The 27,715-nt window shown below is 43.4% G+C and overlaps 1 protein-coding gene across 1 annotated transcript in view; it reads left to right on the top strand.

The window, feature by feature from the left end:
* SMOC2 (SPARC related modular calcium binding 2) overlaps positions 1 to 27,715 on the top strand; it is a 748,277-nt gene that overhangs the window by 665,397 nt on the left and 55,165 nt on the right. Inside the window, exon 11 of the mRNA XM_073672815.1 lies at positions 12,587 to 12,834. Coding sequence (XP_073528916.1) covers positions 12,587 to 12,834 — 248 coding nt within the window. The remainder of the gene's footprint in view (positions 1 to 12,586; positions 12,835 to 27,715) is intronic.

Here is a 27,715-nt window from a genome sequence, read left to right as displayed (position 1 = left end):
GTATCTCCTTTATCTGTGCCACAGCCTTTGCACTACATTGCGGCGTTTTCTTTGGGTCCTATTACTACACACTAGGTTTCGATGTGACTACATGATATAGGTCAGATAACCGGTTCCTTGTACCATTCCTCCGTTGATAGAGGTTATTACGGGCTATTTTTTACATGGGGGTACTTTTTATTTTTATTTTGTTCCTTCGTTTTCTATCTCCCTTTATGGAATGACAGCTGATGGGTGAATTCTCATTAGAGATTTTAATGTTATATATATATTTATATTGTTCTTACCTAATGTGAACGCTTACTTATTAGTAAGTAATATTCTTTCATGTGTTTACTCCATTTGACTGATACATTTGACTATTCTGTATATTGATTATTTATACATCTCTACACTACATTATTTGTAATACGTGTCTTAATACATGTTTTTTATACTCACTTTTCATATTGGTGACACTCATTGATAAAGTTTTGTTGAAAATTTTTTGCACACGGCCTCAGGTGCAAAGGTTATGTTGTTTTTTTCTGCTCTTCTTTTTGAACACACTTTTTTTTTTCACTTTATGTCTGTATATAAATGGAGTGTTTCAGTGCATACATTGATTTATCTGTTGGTGCCCTGATGAAGGGGTGTGGAACACCCAGAAACGCGTAAGCATTTACCAATAAACAAGGATTTTATTATATGTTCCTGATTTGAGGATTTTTCAGCGGCGCGGACGTATATCTCTACCTTCACCGCCTTTGGATTTAGGCAAACTGTATGGGATACCCACTTCCTAATAATGGGAACATGTCGTTACTGTGGCCCAGCTCTATGTGTCTTTAAATTGTTATTGTGGTGTTTCCTAAATTTTGGTAGCCGTTGGACTCACTGCATACCCTATAACTGTATAGCAGACCCACTCCTTTCTAATTGGAACATGTCGTTACTGTGGCCCAGCTCTATGTGTCTTTAAATTGGTATTGAGGTTTTTCCTAAATTTTGACAGCCTTTGGACTCACTGCATACCCTAAAACTGTATGGCAGACCTGCTCCTTTCTAATGGGAACATGTCGTTACTGAGGCCCATCTCTATGTGTCTTTAAATTGTTATTGGGGTTTTCCCAAATTTTGGCAGCCCTTGCAGTCACTGCATTGGCATTACCACTAAAGGAGACCCACTCCTTTCTAATGGGAACATTTGTTTTACTGAGGCCTTCCTATATGTCTCTTCAAAGGGGTATTGGGTGCGTCTAAATTTTTTGCAGCCCTTGCAGTCACTGCATACCCAATAACAGTATAGGAGACCCACTCTTTAATAATGGGAACAACAAAGCATAGCCGACTGCTGGCCTTTTAAGAATAGTTAGGGCCATCTGGTGGCCCTATAAAAATAGTGTTTGTGACTTTCAAAGTCCCTCCTTCATAAATGAAACAGGTTGTGTCTGATCATGTCTCACACACCACATGGCCAGATAAGGTAGTAAAATGTTAAAATGACATTTACTGGTAAATGTATTTTTCACCATTGAAAGCAATGCAAAAGTGCAAAAACGCATGAAAAACACTATGTGTGAACATAGCCCCAGGTGTGGAGGGACATTTTTGTTTTGTATATTTATTTTGCCTTATATACAAGTCATTACCCTGGTAAGGATGTTCCTTAACATTTTTCCCAGGAAAATCCATTTTGGTTTTGTTTTTGTATGTTTTATTGTGAGACCGTAAAAGTGGCATAATACGTCTGACAACATTGTTGACAGCAGTGACCTGGGAGTCTGTGATGCTTCCAGGGGTCTTCCCCATGCTGTTCCCATGTCATTTGAGCACTGTTCCCATCGATTTGGGCAATTTTTAGGCCCTCTGCAGACCACCGGGGGGGGGGGGCACCGGAAAAATGCTCGAGTTTCCCATAGACTTACATTGGGCTCGTTACACGGACCGAGCACTCGAGCATTCCAATTTGCTCGACCCGAGCAACGAGTACCCAAGGATTTTAGTGCTCACTCATCACTAATACTGACCTTTCTGATTATATTACCCAGTAATTTTTACCACAAAATGAATGCTTTAAAATACAACAGCAAAAACATAGTCGTTAATGACAATTAGTTTTTTATTGGTGTGTAATGTGTCAATTTTCTCCTCCTCCTTCATTCTCTCCAGAGGCATTTTAAAATAGTTTGGTTTGTCTTATGGTTAGTTTAGGAGTTCACCATGAATAAAAAAAAACATATATTATACTAATGTCTGCCGAACCTTCCGATATCGATGGGTACAAGGCATTACTAATTTTCGAATGCCGATCGTATTGTTCTTCCAGAAATAAGCCACCAGTCGACATGTCTGTTGGCAGCTTTCTTATAGTGATCACTCGGCAGAACAAGCTAAAGCTATTCTATGCATGGGAGAGCTGGCTGAGATGGCTGTCGGTTGAACGATCAGTTGAAGCCAGACAACTAATGTGTATAGTGGAACAAATCGCTGATTCAGCAACAGGTCCTGTATAGGTGACTAATTTTGAGAATCCAATCACTGATAAAACTGGCAAAAAATATTTTTGAAAATATTACATTTTATTAATCTAATTAAAATATTGAAGCTGTATTCCACTGTAGTAGAAAGTTTTGTGCTCTATAGTCTATTACAGTCTAATATCCCTCCAAATTAAGGACAGAGTGTAAGAGATGGTTTGACAGAAGAAAAATACAAAGAAACGGAAACTTTCCCTCACGTAGCATTAACCACGCTACTACTAGCATGTAATATGATACAGTAGGTTAATATATCCATCTTTACTTACATAATAGATTGTATAAGGTCTCGCCCACATGAGGGTATAACAAGGCCAAGTGCTATCCAATGTTTTATCAGATAGCACTTAGCCCAGGGTTATACTATGGGGCAGTGGAGATCTGGATTTTTTCAATAAAATGTAAAAAAATATATATATTAAGCACAAAAACCTAATTTAAAGAATAGGTCATTTTCTGATGATAGCTTCCCTTTAAGAAAAAAAAAATAGCCACATAAAAGTTTAATTTAAAAATATCTCTAGTTAAAAAAAAACAAAACTGCCTCTAAAGAACCCTGTTTTTCTAACAAAAATTGGGACTGAACTTCCAGGTTATGGAATTCCAACATGCTGAGCGGTACTCCAAAATCTTCCATAACAATATCTGCAGTCAGACGGCAAGTTATCATGAGATCTCAGTGTTCTTACTAAACAAGAGCTGTTTGCACTTTAAAATCACTGTTATTGATTTCCAACTGCTACAGTAACATGAATGGAAGAAAAACTGCAGTACAGATATGTCATCATCAATATGTAAGTCCCAGACAACCCCTCTGTCCAGTATAGTGCAACCCTTTCTTCAGTACTATAGTCTACAAAAAAAGAGTGGAAGCTCTCTCCTCCAGTGCTCACATGACTTTGCTATGCCATGTGTGCGCTACATCCTATAAGCAGCCATTTATGGGCTGCAGCCTTCACAGACCTGTGAGACTAAGTTCTTGTTATTGATTCTATTTGGCCTTTGTCTTTCAAGGCGTATCTAGGGGGGAGGGGGGCATGTGAAGCATCTGCTCCTGGTGCATCCGGCAGGAGGGCGCCGTCGGGCCACCTAATGCAACGGTCTGATGTGTCTTCCCCAGTGGCTGCATTCTGCCATCTATCACGCAGGCATTTGGCCATTCTCTGAGCCTGCTGTCAAGCTGACAGTCGGCTCAGAGGAGCTGCAGCACACCGGCACCCAGTGTTCAATTTTACTCACATCTTATAGACACGAGTACAAATGAAGCTTTGACTGTCAGAGGGACATCAGTTGCGTGATCAGGTTATGTAATCACATTGCTGACATCACTCGCCAACGCCCAGAAGAGCATCAGTGGTAAGTGCTCCTGTGGCTGTGGATCTGAAGACACCGAAGATACTGCATGGGAGAGATTTAATCTATGTGGAGGAAAGAGTTTAATCTGTGTGGAGTGGGGAGATTTAATCTGTGTGGAGTGGGGAGATTTAATCTGTGTGGAGGGGGGAGATTTAATCTGTGTGGAGGAGATTTAGTGGGGGAGCAGAGGTGGGGGAGATTTAGTGTGGGGGCAGAGGTGGGGGAAATTTAGTGTAATGGGGATGAGAAAGATTTAGGCTAATCAGGAAGATTTGAGGACATAGGTTTGGGGAGCAAAGGAGGGACAGGTGCAGACACCGTACGGGGAGTGGGGGGTGGGTGCGGACACAGTGTGGTGAGTGGGGGGGAATGTATGAGCAGGGATGGGTGCAGAAACCGAATCGGGAGAATGAGTGCGAACGCAGTATGGGGGGAATGTATGGGGAGCGAGTGGGGGGAAAGGTGCAGACACAGTATGGTGAGTGGGGGGATGGTTGCGGACACAGTATGAGTAGCAAGAGAAAAAATGTATGCTGACACAGTATGGGGAGTGAGGGTAATGGGATGTGTGCAGACACAGTATGGGGAGTCAGAGGGTGTGTGAGGAGGAAGTATGGAGAGCGAGGGGTGAATATGTGAGGAGACAGTATGATTAGCGGGGGACGTGAGAGGAGGCAGCATGAGGAGGGAGGGGGAAATGTGTGAGGAGAATATTGAGGGGAATAGTGTGAGGAGACAGTATGGGGGGAGAAAGTGTGAGAGGGCACTTAATAGAGACTAAGTAGTGTGGGGGAAATAGCATGGGGGGACAGTGTAAGGGCACAGCCAGAAAGGAACAGTAAGCCAAGGAAGGGGAGTGTGATGAGGGGGCACAGTATAGAGACTGGGCCCTAAAGGGGGGACACAGTGTGAGAGGGCAGTGTGGAGAGCATTTACCATAAAAGGGAGAGTTTGGGGTCATATTTTGTGCAGGGAATATAGTGAGGGGCAATTATTTATTAGGGGGCTCAGCATAGGGCAGACATTTTTAATCAGGAGCATTATAATGACACTACTGTTTTTAAGGCCATCGTGTCGGGATGTGCTGCAGATGACCGGAGAAGATGGGAGTCTGCAGAGATGGGCTGTGGATGAGAAAAATCCTCATGGAGTCTGGACAGGATAAAGAAAAGAAAGAGAGAGTGACTACAGAGACAACATCATCTATCAGGTACCTGGACATAAATGTTTTTTGTGATACTGACTAATTCTCATGTTTTTATTTATGTTAGGAGCATTAACCCCTTAGTGACCAATAGACGTCTTTTTACTGACCTGAGATATAAGAGACTAGCGTTTCCCGACAGGTGACTATCCTGTAACTGTCACCTGTACACTATAGCTGACAACTTGCTGCATCAGCCACAATCAGTGTTGGCACCGACCATGGACATTTAACCCCCTAGATTCTGCTGTCAATAGTGACTACAGAATCTAAATAGTTAACAGAGTGTGGGGGCTCCCTCTTTAACCTCATCAGGACCCTGAGATCTTGATTGTGTGGTCCTGATGTTTGCCTTGGCATTTCATGGTCAAATAACAGCCTTAGAGTCTGCCGGGTACAGCGGCCTGTTCAGAAGTTATCAAAATTTAGGAGGTAAAAATAAACATTTTCATTCCTGTCAGTAACGACAAATTCCCATTAGAAAGGAGAGAGTCTGCTATACAGTTATAGGGTATGCAGTGAATCTAACGGCTGACCAAATTTAGGAAAAACCCCACTAAGAATTTAAAGACACATAGAGCAGGGCCACAGTAACAAGTACGACATGTTCCCATTAGAAAGGAGAGGGTCTGCTATATAGTTATAGGGTATGGAGTGAGTCCAACGGCTGACCATATTTAGTAAAAACCCCACTAAGAAATTAAAGACACATAGAGCAGGGCCACAGTAACACATACGAGATGTTCCCATTAGAAAGGAGAGGGTCTGCTACACAGTTATAGGGTATGCATTGAGTCCAATGGCAGACCAATTTTAGGAAAAACCCCACTAAGAATTTAAAGACACATAGAGCAGGGCCACAGTAATGACAAATTCCCATTAGAACGGAGAGAGTCTGCTATACAGTTATAGGGTATGCAGTGAGTTCAACGGCTGATCAAATTTGGGAAAAACCCCACTAAGAAATTAAAGACACATAGAGTCATAGAGCAGGGCCACAGTAACGACAAATTCCCATTAGAAAGGAGAGAGTCTGCTATACAGTTATAGGGTATGCAGTGAGTCCAATGGATGACCAATTTTAGGAAAAACCCCACTAAGAATTTAAAGACACACGGAGCAGGGCCACAGTAGCAATGTACGACATGTTCCCATTAGAAAGGAGAGGGTCTGCTATACAGTTATAGGGTATGCAGTGAGTCTAACGGCTAACCAAATTTAGGAAAAACCCCACTAAGAATTTAAAGACACATAGAGCAGGGCCACAGTAACAAGTACGACATGTTCCCATTAGAAAGGAGAAGGTCTGCTGTACAGTTATAGGGTATGCAGTGAGTCCAAAGGATGACCAAATTTAGTAAAAACCCCACTAAGAAATTAAAGACACATAGAGCAGGGCCAAAGTAACGACAAATTCCCAATAGAAAGGAGAGAGTCTCCCATAGTGTTGGCCTATGCAGAGAATGCAAGGACTGCCAAAAATTTGTGGGCACTTCAATGCCCCTCGAAAGAGACGTGGAGGAGTGCCTCATAAAAAAATGTTTCCATTAGAAAGGAGCGGGCCTCCCATACTTGTGATGCCCATGCACTAAGTGTATGGGCTGACAAACATTTACCCATGGAGGGTGTACATAAACATACTGTATAAAATATTTTTTTTACGGGCATCATAAACACCCTTTAAAAAAATAATGTGGGTGTTGCATCACGGACCACGGTCACTCTGGTGATATGGTGGTGGAGGATGAGGAGAAGGAGGAGGACAAGAGCAAATAGCCAAAATCAGGAAGCGTATACCCATGTGTGGGTGTGAAAAGGTGCATGGGAATACACCTCCCAAGAAAAGACACTGAATTTGAGTTTATGTTACGCTGCTATCATTCGGTGGTGTTGAGAAGTCTGGCCCAATCCAGCCCTTGTTCATTTTTATAAGAGTCAGCCTGTCAGCATTTTCAGTTGACAGGCGGATGCGCTTATCAGTTATAATTCCACCAGCAGCACTAAGAACCCGCTCTGATAAAACGCTGGCGGCAGGGCAGGCCAGGACCTCCAAGGCATAGAGAGCCAGTTCATTCCACGCATCCAGCTTGGATACCCAATAAATCACGGAGGACGTTGGTACGGTCGTCATGATACTCCCTCAGCATCTGCCCAAACTTTGCACTCCTTGTGAGAGTACCCCGCGCCTCAGGGCCTGTGCGATGGGAGAGTCTGAGAAAACTCTCCCAGAACTTTGACAGTGTTCCCCTACTTCTGCTTGATTGAAGTTGTGTCTCTCTCACCTGTATTCCTTGGTTGTCCAACGAAGTGTGCCCTCTGCCTCCAGCGTATTCAGATGGGAATTTTTTTAATAGTTCCGCAACAAGGGCCTTCTGGTACAGACCCATTTTTGTAGACCTGTCTGCCTCAGGAATAAGAGATATAAAGTTCTCCTTGCAGCGTGGGTCTAGAAGTGTCACCAACCATTATTGACTGTCACACAAAATTTTGAGAACGCGAGAGTCATGGGAAAGGCAGCGTAACAGAAACTCAGCCATGCGTGCCAACCTTCTAACAGGCAAGACTTCTGTGTCCTCACCAAGAGGATGACTGACCATGCTCTCCTCCTCCTCCTCTCTGTCCTCTGGCCATCCACGCTGAACAGACGGTATGACAGCTGTGCAGGTAGTACCGTCTATAGTGCATGAAAATAGCTCCTGTCCTTCCTCCTCCTCCTCTTCCTCATTGTCACCCAATCCACGTTGGGATGAGATGAGGCTTGGCTGTGTGTTATCACCCTGTATGGTTCCTTGCTCCATCTCATCGTGCTCTGCCTACAATGCATCCTCTTTGATTGTGAGCAGAGAATGTTTCAGAAGACAGAGAAGCGGGATGGTGATGCTAATTATGGCGCCATCGCCGCTCATCATCTTGGTAGAGTCCTCAAAGTTTTGGAGGATGGCACATATGTCTGACATCCATGTCCACTCCTGAGGTCTTATGTGTGGAGTCTGAACTGAATACCGACGGCCTTGTTGATGCTGGTACTCAACAACTACCCTCTTCTGCTCACAAATCCTTCCCAACATCTGCAGTGTAGAGTTCCAACGCGTGAGGACATCACACACCAGTCTGTGAGCAGGAAGCTGCAAACGCTGCTGAAACACAGCAAGGGCGGCGGAGGCTGTAGGTGACTTTCTAAAATGGGCACACAGGTGGCGTACTTTCACAAGCAGATCCGGCAGCTCCGGGTAGGATTTGTGAAACTGCTGAACCACGAGGTTAAGCATATGGGCCAGGCATGTTACATGTGTGAGCTCGCCTCGCCTCAGAGCCGCCACCAGGTTCCGGCCATTGTCACACACGACAATGCCTGGCTGTAGGTTCAGCGGTGTGAGCCACAGATCTGCCTGCTCTTTCAGAGCTTCAGCACAGCCTGTTGCCGCTGGGCCGAGGCTGTGCTGCAGTGCTTCCAGCTTGTGACTGATGTGGTAATTTCAGAGATAGAGGCTGAAGAGGAGGAGGAGGCTGAGGAGGATGAGGTACAGAAGCTGTAGACCGTGGGGGCAACCCTGATTGACCTAGGGCCCGGAATCCTTGGCGTCGGGAGGACGTGTTCCGTCCCAAGGTCCGACTGGGTCCCGGCTTCCACTATGTTAACCCAGTGTGCCGGCAGCGAGATTTACCCTCCCTGCCCGCAAGCACTTGTCCACGTGTCCGTGGTTAGGTGGACTTTCCCGGTAACTGCATTGTTCAGGGCACGGCTAATGTTTTGGGACATGTGCTTGTGTAATGCGGGGACGGCAGACCGGGAGAAATAGTGACGGTTGGGGACCGAGTACTGAGAGATGGCCACCGCAATCAGGTTGCAGAATGCTTCCGTCTCCACGAGCCTAAAAGGCAACATTTCGAGCGCAAGCAGTCGTGAAATGTGAGAATTTAGTAGTGTAGCCTGTGGGGCGTTGGCTGCATATTTTCGCTTGCGTTCCTAGGACTGGGGTATGGACAACTGAACGCCGCGCTGGGACAAGGACATGGACGTGCTTCTTGATGCTGCTACTTGCGAGTGTGCAATGACAGGTGCAGGGCAGGAGGCATCTTCACATGCACCATGGACAGGGGATTGACCTGCATGCACAACAGCGGAAGAAGCAATGGTGCCACCTGGAGACACTGTTCCTGGACCCTGGGGTTCGGCCCACAAAGTCGGGTGCTTTGCTGCCATGTGCCTGATCATGCTGGTGGTGGTCAGGCTGCTCGTTTTGCCACCCATGCTGATGCTGGCCTGGCAGGTGGTGCAAATGGCCTGTTTGGGGTTATCAGCAGAGTCTTTCAAAAACAACCAGACTCGGGAAGACCTAACAGTTGTACTGGCAACTTCCTTCGTGTTGGTGTTACGGGGAACGGTTGCCTGCCTTCTGTCTGCGGCCACCACACTGCTTCTTCCTGCCTGTTGGGGTGCTCTGCCTCCCTCCCCTTGTGTGCTGCTGTCCTCGCTCTGCATGTCCTCCTGCCAGTTTAGGTCAGTTACTATATTATCCACCACCTTGTCTTCCACTTCTGCACTCTGGTCCTCCTTCAGACTTTCTGGCAATTGTGTCTCATCATCGTCCACCTCTTGTGACACTTTTCCACCCTCACTTTCGTGTGACCGTGTTTGCTCAAATATTTGGGCATCACTACACGCGATCTCCTCTTGCCCAGCTTCAAGTGGAGCGGGCGAGAGGCCCGAATCTATAAATGGAAAAGTGAACAGCTCTTCAGAGTGTCCAAGTGTGGGATCAGTTGTCTCCAGGTACTCGGCATGGTGGGAGGAAGTAGGATCAGGGTGAGGAATATGCGGTCCAGACTCACGGCTACTGAGACTTGACCGTGTGGAAGACAGAGTGGTGTTGGTGGCTAAGTGACTGGAAGCATTATTCGCTGTCCAACCAACAACCTTTTGACACTGCTCTAGGTTCAATAGTGGTGTGCTGCATTCCCTTAGGAATTGGGACAGGAAGGTCAGGCGAGAAGATGTGGGTGTTTGTTGTGGCACAATTTCAGCTTGCCCACGGCCTTGTCCTTGGCCTCTGCATGCACCATCACCATCACGTCCCGTTCCCCGTTCCTTGCCACGTGCCTTGCCCATTTTAAATGGAGGACAGTATCTTCCACGCTCACTACAAATGACTGAGTTTGGAGCGAACTTATATGTGATCCGTGTGACGGAGAAAACAGAGTTTTAAATACCTGGCCTGTAGGTAAGTAGTTTGAACAGCAAACTGGTGGGAATTGCTTCACTGACACACTGAAAGAAATTTTTAATGGAGGCCAGAAATGGCAGTATTTTCTGACAACGTATATGTGATCTGTGTAACGGAGAAAACAAGAGTTTTAAATACCTGGCCTGTAGGTAAGTAGTTTGAACAGCAAACTGCTGTGAATTGCTTTACTGACACACTGAAGGAAATTTTTAATAGAAGCCAGAAATGGCAGTATTTTTTGACAATGTATATGTGATCTGAGTGATGAAGAAAACAGAGTTTTAAATACCTGGCCTGTTGATAAGTAGTTTGAACAGCAAACCGGTGTAAAAAATGTCACTGACACAGTGAAAAAAATTGGAATGGAGGCCAAAAATTGCAGTGTTTTCTGAAAATGTATATGTGATCCTTGTGACGGCGAAAACACAGTTTTAAATAGCTGGATTTCTAGCGCTGTAATATGGAAAGGACCTTGCTGTATTCTGCAGTGCCAACAAGCAAATGTCGCAGAAAAACGGTGTTCTCTGGATTGGTTTTTAAGCAAATAATGAGGATTAAGATGCAAAAAAAGTAATCTTGGCCCCTGAGACCTGGGCCTTTGTATAGAAATAGCTAACAGCAGCAGAAGGCAGAATTGGAATGGAGCCTGTTGTGCTATATGCACTGCAATCTGCTATATACCCTGCCTGCCTGCCTATATACACTACCTGCCTGATCTCTGCAGATGGATTAGTTAGTCCTCAAAAGGACTGTTTGTTAAAATGGATATGTGTAATGTATGGTTTTTCTCCCTACACTACCTAATACACAAGCAAATCTCTCCCTGACGCAGCAGCACCTCTCCCTACACTGTCTGATTCCGGAGTGACTGTGACGAGCATGGTGGCGCCAGGTCTGATATAGACCTGATGACGCTGTGCGGCCATCCAATCACTGTAATGCCACAACGACAATGGCTGTGGCATTACAATGAGTGGCAGGCAATCCCTGCATGTTGATTGGCGCTCTAAAGAGCGCCAAACATGCAGGGAGGGGACCCGAGCTTCCGCAGAGCAATCCCGGAAATACTCGGCAAGCGCTGAGCATCTCGAGCAGTGAGATGCTCGGGAGAGCACCGAGCACTAGCGAGCATGCTTGCTCATCACTAGTGCTGATGTAAAGCAGACATGAGGAAAATGTTATTTATTAATATTTTTGTGTGGTATGACTATTGGGATTAAATGGATAATCATTCAAAGTATGAAAATTGCCATTTTTAAAACATTTTTGTCAAATTTCAGATATTTTTTATAAATAAACGCAAAACATATTAACCTAAATTTACCATTATTATAAAGTATCATGTGTCACAAAAAAAAAACAATCTCAAAATCAATGGGATATGATGAAGCATTCCAGAGTTATTACTACTTAAAGTGAAACTTGTCAGATTTTAAAAAGTTGGTCCGGTCACCAGGGGATTAAAGGGGTTGTGCAAGTTTGTGATGAGTCTGCAGTCATTCTATGTGACTGCAAACTTCTGAATTCTGCACGCTGTCAGGATTCTCTTGTGCCGGCATTTTGCATACATGTAGTCACATGCTGACTAGACATGCATGGCCTCACTCAATAAAAATGAATTGAGGGAGGCTGGCCAAGCCTAGTCGGAATGTGGCCAGAAATAACCATCCACTCTTGCCACAGGCAAGGGAGAATCCTAAAAGTGTGCAGTGCATGCGCTGTGAGAATTCAGAAGCCTGCAGTCACACAGAGTGACTGCAGACTTTGATCTCAAATCTGGACAAGGCCTTTAAGTATAAAATGAATCCGTGTAGTATGCCAATCCTAACAGTGTGTAATATACTCACTGTCAGGATTCAGCTTTGCTTGCAGGTTCCAGCAGTCATCACATGATCACTTCACTCATATGCAATTTTCATACTCACGGTTATGTGACAAAGAGCTTCTCTTCCTGCTTCTGTTTTTCACTGAACATTGAGAGAATTAGGGAGAGCAGCTAGATGGCAAGTGACTCAGTGTACAAATCGCATATGTGCTTGGGGTAGGTGAGTGGGGCGCCAAACTGAATTCTTGCCCCGGGTGCCAGAAAACCTACATACACCTTTGCTTGGAATGATAACATCTAGCACAAGGGTTGTATTATTACTTACTATTTTACAACCAGTCCATGTAACAGGTCAACTATACCTAGGTACACCATTAGGTCTGACATTACCATGTATGGCAAAACACCACTAAATCAAAATAGATTGCCTGAATTCTGTGTTCTTCATTTATACTAGGGTATCAGAACCGGATCCAAATCATACTTTGGAAGAAAGAGTTGTTCATTGGTACTTCAAGCAATTGGATAAAAATTCAAATGGGGACATTGGAAAGAAGGAAATCAAGCCATTCAAGAGATTGTTGCGAAAAAAATCAAAGCCAAAAAAATGCGTGAAAAAGTTTGTTGAGTACTGTGATGTGAATAATGACAAGTCTTTATCTGTCCATGAATTAATGGGATGTCTTGGTGTAACGCAAGATGAAGGTAAGATTTTTTTTTTTAAGATGACCAAGCAACCTTTCTTAAGTAGAAAAAGCATATCCTATTTTATTATCTTACTTAATAATGTTAAGTTGATATTGCCTTTCATCTCTTTGTTAACATAATTGTTTGTGGTGCTCATCATTGAGAGCAATAGATGATGGAAATTGATGTCATCAGATTTTAAACAGTTTATAGAGCAACTGATGTAAACTCAGCCTGAGCTTTCCGAGGCTTTTCTGAGGATCATGCTTCAGAATCATAGATGGGATTGAATCCAGTCTTGCGGGATTAAGGAAATCTGTTTCCAAAGCACATTTCAGGAAAGGCTTTCCTGGTCTAAAATGGTAGGACCCTCTCCATCCTTGATCCTAAATAAATAACACCTGCAATGAACTGTAAAGTAGCTATGTGCATGGAACCTAAGGCTAGTCATACACATTAGATGTCTGTCGATGAAATTATGGTTTGGCCGGTCGTTCATCTGACAGCCATCTCAGCGAGCTCTCCTGTGTTCTAAATGAAAAAAACGCCGACTGACACATCAGCAAGCAGCTTATCTCAGGGAGGACAATACAAAATCAGACATGCCCGATCAACATTTTCCTAGCTGTTGCCCCCATACACATCAGACCATCAGCCGAACCGGTCGATATCGTCTAGTTCAGATGGCATTAGTCTAATGTGTATGGAGGTCTTAAGGGTCCTTTAATATTCATTGTATATAAACATGCTTCAATCTAGGATTTAGGAAGTCAATTAATGCTACTTTATTTAATTTTAATGATGCTATCATCATGAGGGTTTCATACTAATGATCGATCATTCGAGACATCGTTTGTATGAAACCCTGTTCATTGTTATCGGTAGCAAATCCTTTGTTTACTCCAGTAGTTGTACTGCTGATAATGATTTTTAGGTCATAAAGACATATATGAGTGATTAATGAACAAATTATGTCATTAGCATGGTGATCAGGTTTAGATGGAGCAATGAATGGAAATGATTATTTGTGCAATCAACCTACCATGTAAAAAACCTCCTTCACACTGTTTTTTTATTGTGTTTAAAGTGGGGGAAGTATTTGGTGATGGGAGATCAAGCTGAATATGGAGTCTTACATACAATGCTCCATGGGAAAAAATATGCATATTCATTTTTTTGTACCACCTTAGAGAGTTAGCAACCCAATTTAAAAAAAGTTGGGACCCTGTGCAAAATGTTAAGAAAACATGATTGCAAGGATTTGGAAATCTATTTTAGCCATATTTTATTCACAACAGAACATAGAAAAACGATCAGAAGTTCAAAGTTACACATTTTTCCATTTCATTTGAAAAAATAGTCAATTTAGAATTTAACTTAGCAACGTGTCTCAAGAAAATTGGAACGGTTAACAAAATGCTGAAAAAGTATGTAGTACTGATGAAAATCAGCTGGATGGTCAATTTAGTCAAATGACTGTGTAAAAGATCATGTTAGAGAAGCAGAGTCGCTCAGAAGGAAAGATGGTCTCAGGTTCACCAGTCTGTGAACAACTGAATTTAAAATGTGCGGAACAATTGCAGAAATGTATCTCACTTACCAGACCTTTGTAGATTCAAACGTCTAGTAACTGAGTACATTTTTTCAAGTGGAATAGAAAAATGTCTAACTTTCAATTATTTCTGTTGTGGTTAAAATATGACTATAAGAGATTTCCAAACCATTGCATTATTATTTTCTTTACATTTTACACAGCGTTCCAACTTATTTAGAATTGGGGTTGTAGATTCTTTAATTATTCTTGCTACACGACCAACCATAAATGCCAGGACAGAAACTCATCTATAGACAGCCAGTTTGTGGGTATTGGTCACTCATTAGTGTGGTTTAGGGCTTGGTTCCCTCTTTACCCAGTCATGTTATATGGCTTGTTAAAAACATTGAGCATTGATTTACAAAGTAGATACTTTGACTAGAAATATCACTCACTAAATGGCAAAAAAAAACAAAACAGTATGAAGACATTCAACATGGTGGACCATACAGTTATATGAAAAAGTTTGGGCACCCCTATTAATCTTAAGCTTAATGTTTTATAAAAATTGGTGTTTTTGCAACAGCTATTTCAGCTTGATATATGTAATAACTGTTGGACACAGTAATGTTTCTGCCTTGAAATGAGGTTTATTGTATTAACAGAAAATTTGCAATCTGCATTCCAAACAAAATTTGACAGGTGCATAAGTATGGGCACCTCACCAGAAAAGTGACATTAATATTTAGTAGATCCTCCTTTTGCAAAAATAACAGCCTCTAGTCGCTTCCTGTAGCTTTTAATGATTTCCTGGATCCTGGATGAAGGTATTTTTGACCATTCCTCTTTACAAAACAATTCCAGTTCAGTTAAGTTTGATGGTCGCCGAGCATGGACAGCCCTCTTCAAATGATCCCACAGATCTTCAATGATATTCTGGTCTGGGGACTGGGATGGCCATTCCAGAACATTGTAATTGTTCCTCTGCATGAATGCCTGAGTAGATTTGGAGCGGTGTTTTGGATCACTGTCTTGCTGAAAGATCCATCCCCTGCGTAACTTCAACTTTGTCACTGATTCTTGAACATTATTGTCAAGAATCTGCTGATACTGAGTGGAATCCATGCGTCCCTCAACTTTAACAAGATTCCCGGTGCCGGCATTTGCCACACAGCCCCAAAGCATGATGGAACCTCCACCAAATTTTACTGTGGGTAGCAAGTGTTTTTCTTGGAATGGTGTGTTTTTTTGCCGCCATGCATAACGCCTTTTTGTATGACCAAACAACTCAATCTTGGTTTCATCAGTCCACAGGACCTTCTTCCAAAAAGAAATTGGCTTCTCCAAATGTGCTTTTGCATACCTCAGCCGACTCTGTTTGTGGCGTGCTTGCAGAAACGGCTTCTTTTGCATCACTCTCCCATACAGCTTCTCCTTGTGCAAAGTGCGTTGTATAGTTGACCGATGCACAGAGACACCATCTGCAGCAAGTTGATGCTGCAGCTCTCTGGAGGTGGTCTGAGGATTGTCCTTGACTGATCTCACCATTCTTCTTCTCTGCCTTTCTGATGTTTTTCTTGGCCTGCCACTTCTGGCCTTAACAAGAACTGTCCCTGTGTTCTTCCATTTCCTTACTATGTTCCTCACAGTGGAAACTGACAGGTTAAATCTCTGAGACAGCTTTTTGTATCCTTCCTCTGAACAACTATGTTGAATAATCTTTGTTTTCAGATCATTTGACAGTTGTTTTGAGGAGCCCATGATGCCACTCTTCAGAGGAGATTCAAACAGGAGAACAACTTGCAAGTTGCCACTTTAAGTAGCTTTTCTCATGATTGCATACACCTGGCTATGAAGTTCAAAGCTCAATGAGGTTACAAAACCAAAACAAGTGCTTTAGTAAGTCAGTAAAAAGTAGGTAGGAGTATTTAAAACAAGAAAATGATAAGGGTGCCCATACTTATGCACCTGTCAAATTTAGTTTGAATGCAGATTGCACATTTTCTGTTAGTACAATAAATCTCATTTCAAGGCAGAAACATTACTGTGTCCAACAGTTATTACATATATCAAACTGAAATAGCTGTTGCAAAAACACCAATTTTTATAAAACATTAAACTTAAGATTAATAGGGGTGCCCAAACGTTTTCATATAACTGTAAGAAACAGAACTTTTACATTTTAAAAATTACAAAAAGTAAAAATGGGCCGATGCAAAAGTTTTGGCACCCTTGAAGATTTGTGTGCTCAGATAACTTTGACCAAGGTTTTAGAGCTTAATTAATCCTACAAAACAGAAGGAAATACCAATAGTAAACAACCAACCAGTCCAAAATACCAAAATGCAAATAATGCATTCAAAAACTTGATATTAAAGAGGACACAATCAATACTGTAAATATACTTTATTCATCAATCAATTCATATATTAAAGACACAAAACAAGGAAATATTAAAATACATAAAACAATACATGCATAAAAAGTAGCTCAGGAGGGGGGAGGGGTATGCCCACTATAGAGAAGTAGTGTATACACCAAATAAAGGGAGAAATATACTGGTGTTACAATTTAACCAATTATATCAGAGTTATCCAAATATGCCCACATATATCTGCTTCCCAATGATCAGTGTATTTAATCAAGTAATCTATGTAAATCAATACCTATAGGGATATTATCAATAGAATCTATATATTTAAGGTGCAAGTGCAATCAAAAAGAATTTATGTAATTGTAATCCCTAGAAGCATGATTTAAAAAGACATTAATTGATACATTAAAGGTGCTAGTGCAACAGGGGTGGATTAAAAGTAGTCAGGGCCCCGGGCTGTTTAAAAGGCATGGCCCCCCCGATACCCAATGTTTCACGTGATATGTCACATGATCCCCTTTGATAGATCATGTGATAGGACATGCGAGTAACACACACATGGAAAAAGACAGATATCGCTGCTCTGTACGCTCCTCGCACATTTTTCCTTATGTACAGCACTACACATAACATAACGCTATACATAATAGAGCAGGGGTGGAAGATTCATTTTCCCAAGGGGCCAAATGAGAGACGGTGACTGTTGTGGAGGCCGAAGCAATAGGCTGAAATTAATTCTGCTCAATATTAATACTCATGAGTAGTGTTGAGCATTCCGATACTGAAATATCGGGTATCGGCCGATATGCGCGGTATCGGAATTCCGATACTTAATTCCGATACTTTTACAATATCGAATACCGGAATCGAAAGTTCCCATAATGCCTGCGCTCTGCAGTGTCTCTGAAGGATGACAAGCTGGATGGCAGCGCTCAGCTGCGATCCAGCCTGTCATCAGAATGCCATCCCAGCGTGGGAGAATTCTCCTGATCGTTTAAAAGCCGGCGGGCGGTAAAAAGCCGCCGGCTTTTAAACAATCACACAGCCCCATACTGCTTCCCCGCAGCCTCCCACCCCGATCCTCCGCTCCCCTCGCCACCTCCCATCCCGATCGTAAGTTAGGAACGGGCGGGGAGCGCAGCACCAAGGAGCGGGGAGCGAAGGACCCGGGCGGGGAAGCCGGCAGTGAAAATACTTCACCGCCGGCTTTCCCGTTCTGTGCTGTGCTTTCCCGCCGGTTATTTCAAATGAACAGCTGAGGTATCAGGTGATGCTGATCAGCTGTTCATTTGAAGTAGCCGCGGTGCCATCAGAGGGTTCACGTGAGTTCATGCTTGACTGCATTGCATGAACTCACATGAACTTTCCCACGGCCGCACAGATCAGCCTCAACTCCCAGACGATCAGCCCGTCATGATTGGTGTGTGGGTGTCTGTGCGTGTGTCTGCGAGTGTGTGTGGGGTGTCTGTGCGTGTGTCTGCGAGTGTGTGCGGGGTGTCTGTGCGATGTCTGTGCGATGTGTGCGGGTGTGCGCTGTGTCTGTGCGATGTCTGCGAGTGTGTGCGGTGTCTGTGCGATGTCTGCGGGTGTGTGCGGTGTCTGTGCGATGTCTGCGAGTGTGTGCGGGTGTGTGCGTGCAGGCAGACATAGGCCGATGTGACACTACTACTCCCATCGGCCTATGTCTGTCCCCCGTCCACTCGTGCCAGCAGGATCAGCTCGATGGGAGCAGTAGTTCCCATCAGCCTGATCCTGTTATTTAAATTGCCCTACTGTTTCCCCAATAAATTTTAAATACATGTCATTGGTGGCCAGTGGTTACCTACAATAAATTAGTTCATACATTACCTGTCCCCGCCGATCGCCACCTAAAATAAAGTAAAAAATAAAAAACTACACCTATACTCACCTAGACACCTAATTCCCCGAAGCCATCGTTCTCCTGTAATAAAATATAAAATAATAAACCACAACCTTATCCTTAACCCTCCGTAGTAGTCCACGAGTGTCCCACGATGATCTCCAGTTTAGAGCAGCCACATAGAATGTGACCGCTCTGAACCGCTGCTGCCACTAGAATGATGGGGCCGTAAAGCAGCCCCGTCATTGCATAAGCGGGTTCGCCGGAGTTCAGGCAGCGCTGCTCCGGTTAGCTCCTTTACGGCACTGCTGTACCATGAGAAATTCCCACGGTACAGCAGTGCCGTAAAGGAGGTCTCCGGAGCTGCGCTGCCTGAATGCACTCCGGTGACCTCAGTCAGTGGCTCCCGCTGCCGGGAGCGGACGTGTTCCCGGCAGTGTGAGTTTACAGCAGCCATGCACAGCTGTCACCATCTCCAGATGTGACAGCTGTGCATGGGAGATCAGCGCTGGAACGTGGACAGGTAACTATTTTTTTTTAGTAAACTAAGAATTAAATAAAATTGTGTGTTTTATTTCAAATAAATTATTTTTTTCTGGGTGTAGTGTGTTTTTTCTTTTTAACACTTTGTAGGTTAGTAATGGGGGTGTCTTATAGACGCCCATCATTACTAACCTGGGCTTCATGGCAGCTGGCGCTGACATGAACCCCAACCCTATTACCCCCTGCCACCGCACCAGGGCAGCGTGGAAGAACGAGGCTAAGTGCCAGAGTTGGCGCATCCTATGGATGCGCCATTTCTGGGGCGGCTGATGACTGGTGTTTCTAGCCTGGGAGGGGGCCAATATTCATGGCACCCTTCCTGGGCTATTAATATCAGCCCCCAGCTGTCTGCCTAGCCTTTGATAGCTATTAAATAGGGGGTACCCCACGTCATTTTTTTGGGGGGGTCCCCCATTTTAATAGCTAGTAAAGGCTAGGTATTCAGCTGGGGGCTGATATTAGTAGTCTGGGAAGCTCCGTGGGTATTACCCACTTCCCAGGCTTCAAACATCTGCCCCAGCCGTCTGCTTAACCTCCTCTAGAGCCTAAAATTATGGGGGATCCCACGCCAATTTTTTTTTAAATAAATCCTTTATTTTAACACTAAATGACATTTGAGGAGTTAATAAAGATGCAGTCCCTAAATTATTATTTATTTTTTAATAAATTTTTCCCAAAAATTTTGACGTGGGCTTTGCCATATTTTTGTATGCCAGCCAGGTACAGCATCCAGCTTCTATGAATGCGCCATTTTCCGGGGTGGCTGCGGACTGCAATTTGCACCGGGGGGGGGCAGAAAGCTTGGGCCTCCCTGCGCTGCAGATACCATCCCCCAGCTGCCTAGTTGTACCTGGCTGGACACACAAATAGGGAGAAGCCCCACGTATTTTTTTTTTAAATTATTTCATGAAATTCATGAAATAATAAAGAAAAAAAGGGCTTCCCTATATTGTTGTGTCCGGCCAGGTACAAATAGGCAGCTGGTGGTTGGGCGCAGCCCGTTCCTGCCTGCTATACCTGGCTGGACACAAATATAGTGCGAAGTCCCACGTCAATTTTTTTTTAATTATTTCAGGAAATTCATGAAATAATTAAAAAAAAATTGATGTGGGGCTTCGCACTATATTTGCGTCCAGCCAGGTACAGCAGGCAGGAACGGGCTGCGCCCAACCACCAGCTGCCTATTTGTACCTGGCCGGACACAACAATATAGGGAAACCCTTTTTTAAAAAAATTATTTCATGAAATAATTTTAAAAAAATTGACGTGGGGCATCGCACTATATTTGTGTCCTGCCAGGTACAGCAGGCAGGAAAGGGCTGCCCCCAACCACCAGCTGCCTATTTGTACCTGGTTGGACACAACAATATAGGGAAGCCCTTATTTTCTTAATTATTTCATGAATTTCATGAAATAATTTAAAAAAAAAATACGTGGGGCTTCGCCCTATTTTTGTGTCCAGCCAGGTACAACTAGGCAGCTGGGGTCTGGAATCCTCAGCGTAGGGAGGCCCAAGCTTTCTGGGCCCCACCCGCTGCAAATTGCAGTCCGCAGCCACCCCGGAAAATGGCGCGTTCATAGAAGCGCCATCTTCTGGCGCTGTACCCAACTCATCCAGGGCCCTGGTGCGGTGGCTCACTGGGTAATAAAGGGGTTAGGGCCAGCTTGGTATTATCAGCTGGCCCTAAGCCCGAAATTCATGGGGTCACGCCAATATTAGACATGACCACCATGAATTTCTAGTAAAGTATTTAAAAAAAACACAACACCCAGACAAAAGTCCTTTAATTGAAATAAACACACAATTCTTTATTGTTCTAAATTAAACTATACTTACCATCACGCCCATTCCAGCTGAAGCCAACGATCTCCTGCAATAAAAGAAAAATAATAAAGCAACCTCATCCTTACCTTTCCATGGTTCCCACGACAGCTTCAGCTCTGCTACATCGAGATGACAGGCTGGACCGCAGCAGAACGCTGCCATCCAGCCTGTCATCCTGCAGACACTGAGAAGCGCAGGCTTGCTTGCGCTCCTCAGTGTCTCTCTGTGACGGCATAAAGATGAGCCGAGGTCATGTCCAATGAACTCGGCTCACCTCATGCACGTCACTGACAGCGTGGGAAAATTCTCCTGCACTCAGCGCTTCAGCGTGAGAATTTTCCCACGCTGTCAGTGACGTGAATGAGGTGAGGTCATGTCCAATGAACTCAGCTCACCTCATGCACGTCACTGACAGCGTGGGAAAATTCTCACGCTGAAGCGCTGAGTGCAGGAGAATTCTCCCACGCTGTCAGTGACGTGCATGAGGTGAGCTGAGTTCATTGGACATGAACTCGGCTCATCTGGATGCCGTCATAGAGAGACACTGAGGAGCGCAAGCATGCCTGCGCTTCTCAGTGTCTGCGGGATGACAGGCTGGATGGCAGCGTTCTGCTGCGGTCCAGGCTGTCATCTCGATGTAGCAGAACTGAAGCTGTCCTGGGAACCATGGAAAGGTAAGGATGAGGTTGCTTTATTATTTTTCTTTTATTGCAGGAGATCGTTGGCTTCAGCTGGAATGGGCGTGATGGTAAGTAGAGTTTAATTTAGAACAATAAAGAATTGTGTGTTTATTTCAATTAAAGGACTTTATTCTGGGTGTTTGTGTTTTTTTTTTTAACTTTGACTGTGGGGTTAGTAATGGGGGTGTCTTATAGACGCCTCTCCATTACTAACCTGGGCTTGATGTCAGCTGGCATTATAAGCTGACATCAACCTCAACCCTATTACCCCACTGCCACCGCTACAGGGCAGTGGGAAGAGCGAGGCTAAGTGCCAGAATTGGCGCATCCTATGGATGCGCCATTTCTGGGGCGGCTGACGGCTGGTGTTTCTAGCCTGGGAGGGGGCCAATATTCATGGCACCATTCCTGGGCTATTAATATCAGCCCCCAGCTGTCTGCCTAGCCTTTGCTAGCTATTAAATTAGGGGGGACCCCATGTCATTTTTTTGAGGGGGTCCCCCATTTTAATAGCTAGTAAAGGCTAGGTATTCAGCTGGGGGCTCATATTAGTAGCCTGGGAAGCTCCGTGGGTATTACACCCTTCCCAGGCTTCAAACATCTGCCCCAGCCGTCTGCTTAACCTCCGCTAGAGCCTAAAATTAAGGGGAACCCCACGCCAATTTTTTTTAAAATAAATCCTTTATTTTAACACTAAATGACAAGTACAGTAATCAACACTGTCACTGTACTTCATATATATGTGACTGACATGTTTCTATCTATCTAATCTATGTTTGATTCTCTATTCCTTCTATTCTAAATTGTCGGGTACAGATGCTGAATTGCCGGCCGGCTTTTTTAAAGAGACGGTGCATGAAAACACTATTATATTTTTAAATAAATCCTTTACACTAAATGACAAGTACAGTAACCAACACTATCACTGTACTTATTATATATGTGACTGACATGTTTCTATCTATCTAATCTATGTGTGATACTCTATTCTTTCTGTTGTAAATTGTCGGGTACCGGTGTATGCCGCTGATGAATTGCCGGCTTTTCGCGTAATACATTCTACATTATTCTTAGTTGTTTTACTTCATGTAGAATTAACCTACAAGGAAAGAAAGGGTTTATTTTCATTCCGATATTTGTGTCCCATTGACTTGCATTGGTTTCCGGTATCGGAATCGGCGATATCCGATACTTTTTGGGTATCGGTCCGATCCAATCCGATACGATATTTCCTGATATCGGAAGGTATCGCTCAATACTACTCATGAGAGGTTGGAAGGATCCAGCTTCCAATCCAAGAATATTGGCAAAAGGTTAAAAATATTTTACAAAGAGATGAACAAATGCATACCAACAATCTAAGATGGGGAGGGGGAAACTTGGGGGTCTCATCATCTGCTACCTGCGCTCTTAGACTTAGTTTGAATAAAACATGTACAGATTTATTAACACTTTAAGAACAGGACTTTTTTGTTGTTGTTTTTTTCGTTTTTGCAATGCCTTATTTCAAGATCCATAACATTTAAAATTTTTCTGTTCACATAGATGTGTGAGAACTTGTTTTTTGCGGGACGAGTTGTATTTTTGAATGACACCATTCATTTTATCATGTGACGTATTGGAAAGATGGGAAAACAATCCAAGTGTGACGAAATGGCAAAGAACACCACAATACCGCAGTTGTTTTTTGGGTTTTTTATTTACTAAGTTCATTGAATTTTAAAAATTATCTGGCAATATAATTCTCCAGGTCAGTGCGATTACAGAGATACCAAACATGTATAGGTTTTATTTTATTTAAGTGGTAAAAACAAATTTTGAAATTTGTTAAAAAAAATGTTTTTCTTGTGACGCCATTCTTTATGAGCCGTAACGTTTTCATGTTTTCAATTTTAAAGATATGGAGTTGTGTGAGGGCTTGTTGTTTTACCGATTTCATTTTGGGTAAGATATGATGTTTTGATCAGTTCTTATTACATTTTTTGTGTTGATGTGATGACCAAAACAACGCAATTCTGGCATTTTGATTTTATTTTTTTCGTTATGCTGTTTACCAGTCAATTTATTTAATATTTTGATAGATCAGACTTTTACAAATGCAGCGATATCAAATGTGTATTTGTATTTTTTTTTTCATGTTATGGCTCCATGGAAAGACATGCAGATCTATTACATGATCACAATATGCTTTCCACTAATACTTTTTTCTCTGTCCATTGGCTAGTTCCTCATTTTGTTATTTTATGCAGAGTTTCATTCGCTTTCTGAGCACCCATTAGGCTGGGTGAAGGACCATTCAGTGACGCCTCAGCACGTTCACATCATTGCCTACCATGTACTTGCCATCAGTTTCTTTTCTAGTTTTTATTCACAATTGGTGCGGGGGGAGCGGCAAACTGCAGGTACGCACAAGCGTGCAATGCAGCCTGTGCACCTGACCTGTGTCTCAGAGTCAGACCTATGCAAGTTAGGTGTGCACTGCGTCCTAGAACCGACTCAGCACCGCTACTTATTACATTTGATTTCCAGACCTCTGGCCATCCCAGTCAGCAGACCAGTCATAGACAGAAAAACATGGAGACAGGCAGATGCAGCCACGCATAGTGTGGTGCATGATGTGGCTGTGTCTGTTATACCATAATGCCGGAGGCGGGGCACAGCAGCACGCAGAAGTACAGTGCCGGCCGGCGGCTGCTAAGACTGCAGGCCCCTCAACAGCTGATTGGGGACCGGTACAGCCCTCCTCTGGTCGGTGTCATGTGGACGCTGACACTGTTAAGTGCGATAGTAACAGGAGATCATCAGGGAGTAGCTGATGAAGCAGTGGTGAAACGGCATTGGAGTGGTGAGAGGGGGTAGTGGTATGTCCGCATTCATTTGGCTTGTTATCTGATGTGTTATTATGCTCTGTAATCATGAATGATGTTTACCATTATGCCTGATCTATTACAGTCTATTTGATTCATGTTTCTGGGGATTATAATTAGAGATGAGCGGTGTTCGACTAGAACTGTTCGCCAATCTCAAATTCGAGCTGTTTTGGGCGGTGTTCGAGTTGTTCGACGAACCCGAACGATTTGCAAAAAATTCGGCTGTTCGAGGTTATGTTCGATAACTGTTCGTGCACCAAAAGCGTGTCCTGCATGTCTGGAGCTATTTAGAGCACCAATCATGCAGGGATTGTCTGCCACTCACTGTAATGCCACAGCCATGGTGGTTGTGGCATTACAGTGATTGCCCAAATCGATGGGAACAGTGCCAACAGTGAAACATGAAAAGCCGGCAATTCATCAGCGGCATACACCGGTACCCGACAATTTAGAACCGAAAGAATAGAGCTTTACACATAGATTAGATAGATAGAAACATGTCAGTCACACATATAAGAAGCACAGTGACAGTGTTGCTTACTGTACTTGTCATTTAGTGTAAAGGATTTATCAAAAAAAATAATAGTGTTTTCATGCACCCTCTCTTTAAAAAAGCCGGCCGGCAATTCAGCAGCGGTACCCGACAATTTATAACAGACAGAATAGAGCTTCACACATAGATTAGATAGATAGAAACATGTCAGTCACATATATATGAAGTACAGTGACAGTGTTGATTACTGTACTTGTCATTTAGTGTAAAGGATTTATTAAAAAAAATAATAGTGTTTTCATGCACTGTCTCTTTAAAAAAGCCAGCCGGCAATTCAGCATCTGTACCCAACAATTTAGAATAGAAGGAATAGAGAATCACACATAGATTAGGTAGATAGAAACATGTCAGTCACATATATATGAAGTACAGTGACAGTGTTGCTTACTGTACTTGTCATTTAGTATAAAGGATTTATTAAAAAAAATAATAGTGTTTTCATGCACTGTCTCTTTAAAAAAGCCGGCCGGCAATTCAGCATCTGTACCCAACAATTTATAACAGAAAGATAGAGCATCACACATAGATTAGATAGATAGAAACATGTCAGTCACATATATATGAAGTACAGTGACAGTGTTGCTTACTGTACTTGTCATTTAGTATAAAGGATTTATTAAAAAAAATAATAGTGTTTTCATGCACCGTCTCTTTAAAAAAGCCGGCCGGCAATTCAGCATCTGTACCCGACAATTTAGAATAGAAGGAATAGAGAATCACACATAGATTAGATAGATAGAAACAGGTCAGTCACATATATATGAAGTACAGTGACAGTGTTGCTTACTGTACTTGTCATTTAGTGTAAAGGATTTATTTAAAAAAATAATAGTGTTTTCATGCACCGTCTCTTTAAAAAAACCGGCAGGCAATTCAGCATCTGTACCCGACAATTTAGAATAGAAGGAATAGAGAATCACACATAGATTAGATAGATAGAAACATGTCAGTCACATATATATGAAGTACAGTGACAGTGTTGCTTACTGTACTTGTCATTTAGTGTAAAGGATTTATTTAAAAAAATAATAGTGTTTTCATGCACCGTCTCTTTAAAAAAGCCGGCCGGCAATTCAGCATCTGTACCCGACAATTTAGAATAGAAGGAATAGAGAATCACACATAGATTAGATAGATAGAAACATGTCAGTCACATATATATGAAGTACAGTGACAGTGTTGATTACTGTACTTGTCATTTAGTGTTAAAATAAAGGATTTATTTAAAAAAAATTGGCGTGGGGATCCCCATAATTTTAGGCTCTAGCGGAGGTTAACCAGACGGCTGGGGCAGATGTTTGAAGCCTGGGAAGGGGGTAATACCCACGGAGCTTCCCAGGCTACTAATATCAGCCCCCAGCGGAATACCTAGCCTTTACTAGCTATTAAAATGGGGGACCCCCCAAAAAAATGACGTGGGGTCCCCCCTATTTTAATAGCTAGCAAAGGCTAGGCAGACAGCTGGGGGCTGATATTAATAGCCCAGGAAGGGTTCCATGAATATTGGCCCCCTCCCAGGCTAGAAACACCAGCCGTCAGCCGCCCCAGAAATGGCGCATCCTTAGGATGCGCCAATTCTGGCACTTAGCCTCGCTCTTCCCACTGCCCTGTAGCGGTGGCAGTGGGGTAATAGGGCTGGGGTTGATGTCAGCTTATAATGCCAGCTGACATCAAGCCCAGGTTAGTAATGGAGAGGCGTCTATAAGACACCCCCATTACTAACCCCATAGTCAAAGTTAAAAGAAAACACAAACACCCAGAATAAAGTCCTTTAATTGAAATAAAGACACATTCCTTTATTGTTCTAAATTAAACCATACTTACCATCACGCCCATTCCAGCTGAAGCCAACGATCTCCTGCAATAAAAGAAAAATAATAAAGCAACCTCATCCTTACCTTTCCATGGTTCCCAGGACAGCTTCAGCTCTGCTACATCGAGATGACAGGCGGGACCGCAGCAGAACGCTGCCATCCAGCCTGTCATCCCGCAGACACTGAGAAGCGCAGGCTTGCTTGCGCTACTCAGTGTCTGGCTGTGACGGCATCCAGATGAGCCGAGGTCATGTCCAATGAACTCGGCGCACCTCATGCACGTCACTGACAGCGTGGGAAAATTCTCACGCTGAAGCGCTGAGTGCAGGAGAATTTTCCCACGCTGTCAGTGACGTACATGAGGTGAGCCGAGTTCATTGTCGGCTCATCTGGATGCCGTCACAGTCAGACACTGAGGAGCGCAAGCATGCCTGCGCTTCTCAGTGTCTGCGGGATGACAGGCTGGATGGCAGCGTTCTGCTGCGGTCCAGCCTGTCATCTCGATGTAGCAGAGCTGAAGCTGTCCTGGGAACCATGGAAAGGTAAGGATGAGGTTGCTTTATTATTTTTATTTTATTGCAGGAGATCGTTGGCTTCAGCTGGAATGGGCGTGATGGTAAGTATGGTTTAATTTAGAACAATAAAGAATTGTGTCTTTATTTCAATTAAAGGACTTTATTCTGGGTGTTTGTGTTTTTTTTTTAACTTTGACTATGGGGTTAGTAATGGGGGTGTCTTATAGACGCCTCTCCATTACTAACCTGGGCTTGATGTCAGCTGGCATTATAAGCTGACATCAACCCCAACCCTATTACCCCCTGCCACCGCACCAGGGCAGCGTGGAA

The sequence above is a fragment of the Phyllobates terribilis genome, unplaced genomic scaffold, assembly GCF_046119375.1.
Source record: "Phyllobates terribilis strain yellow unplaced genomic scaffold, ASM4611937v1 Scaffold_3__8_contigs__length_932513732, whole genome shotgun sequence".
Taxonomy (NCBI): domain Eukaryota; kingdom Metazoa; phylum Chordata; class Amphibia; order Anura; family Dendrobatidae; genus Phyllobates; species Phyllobates terribilis.
This window is presented reverse-complemented; position numbering and strand designations above follow the sequence as displayed.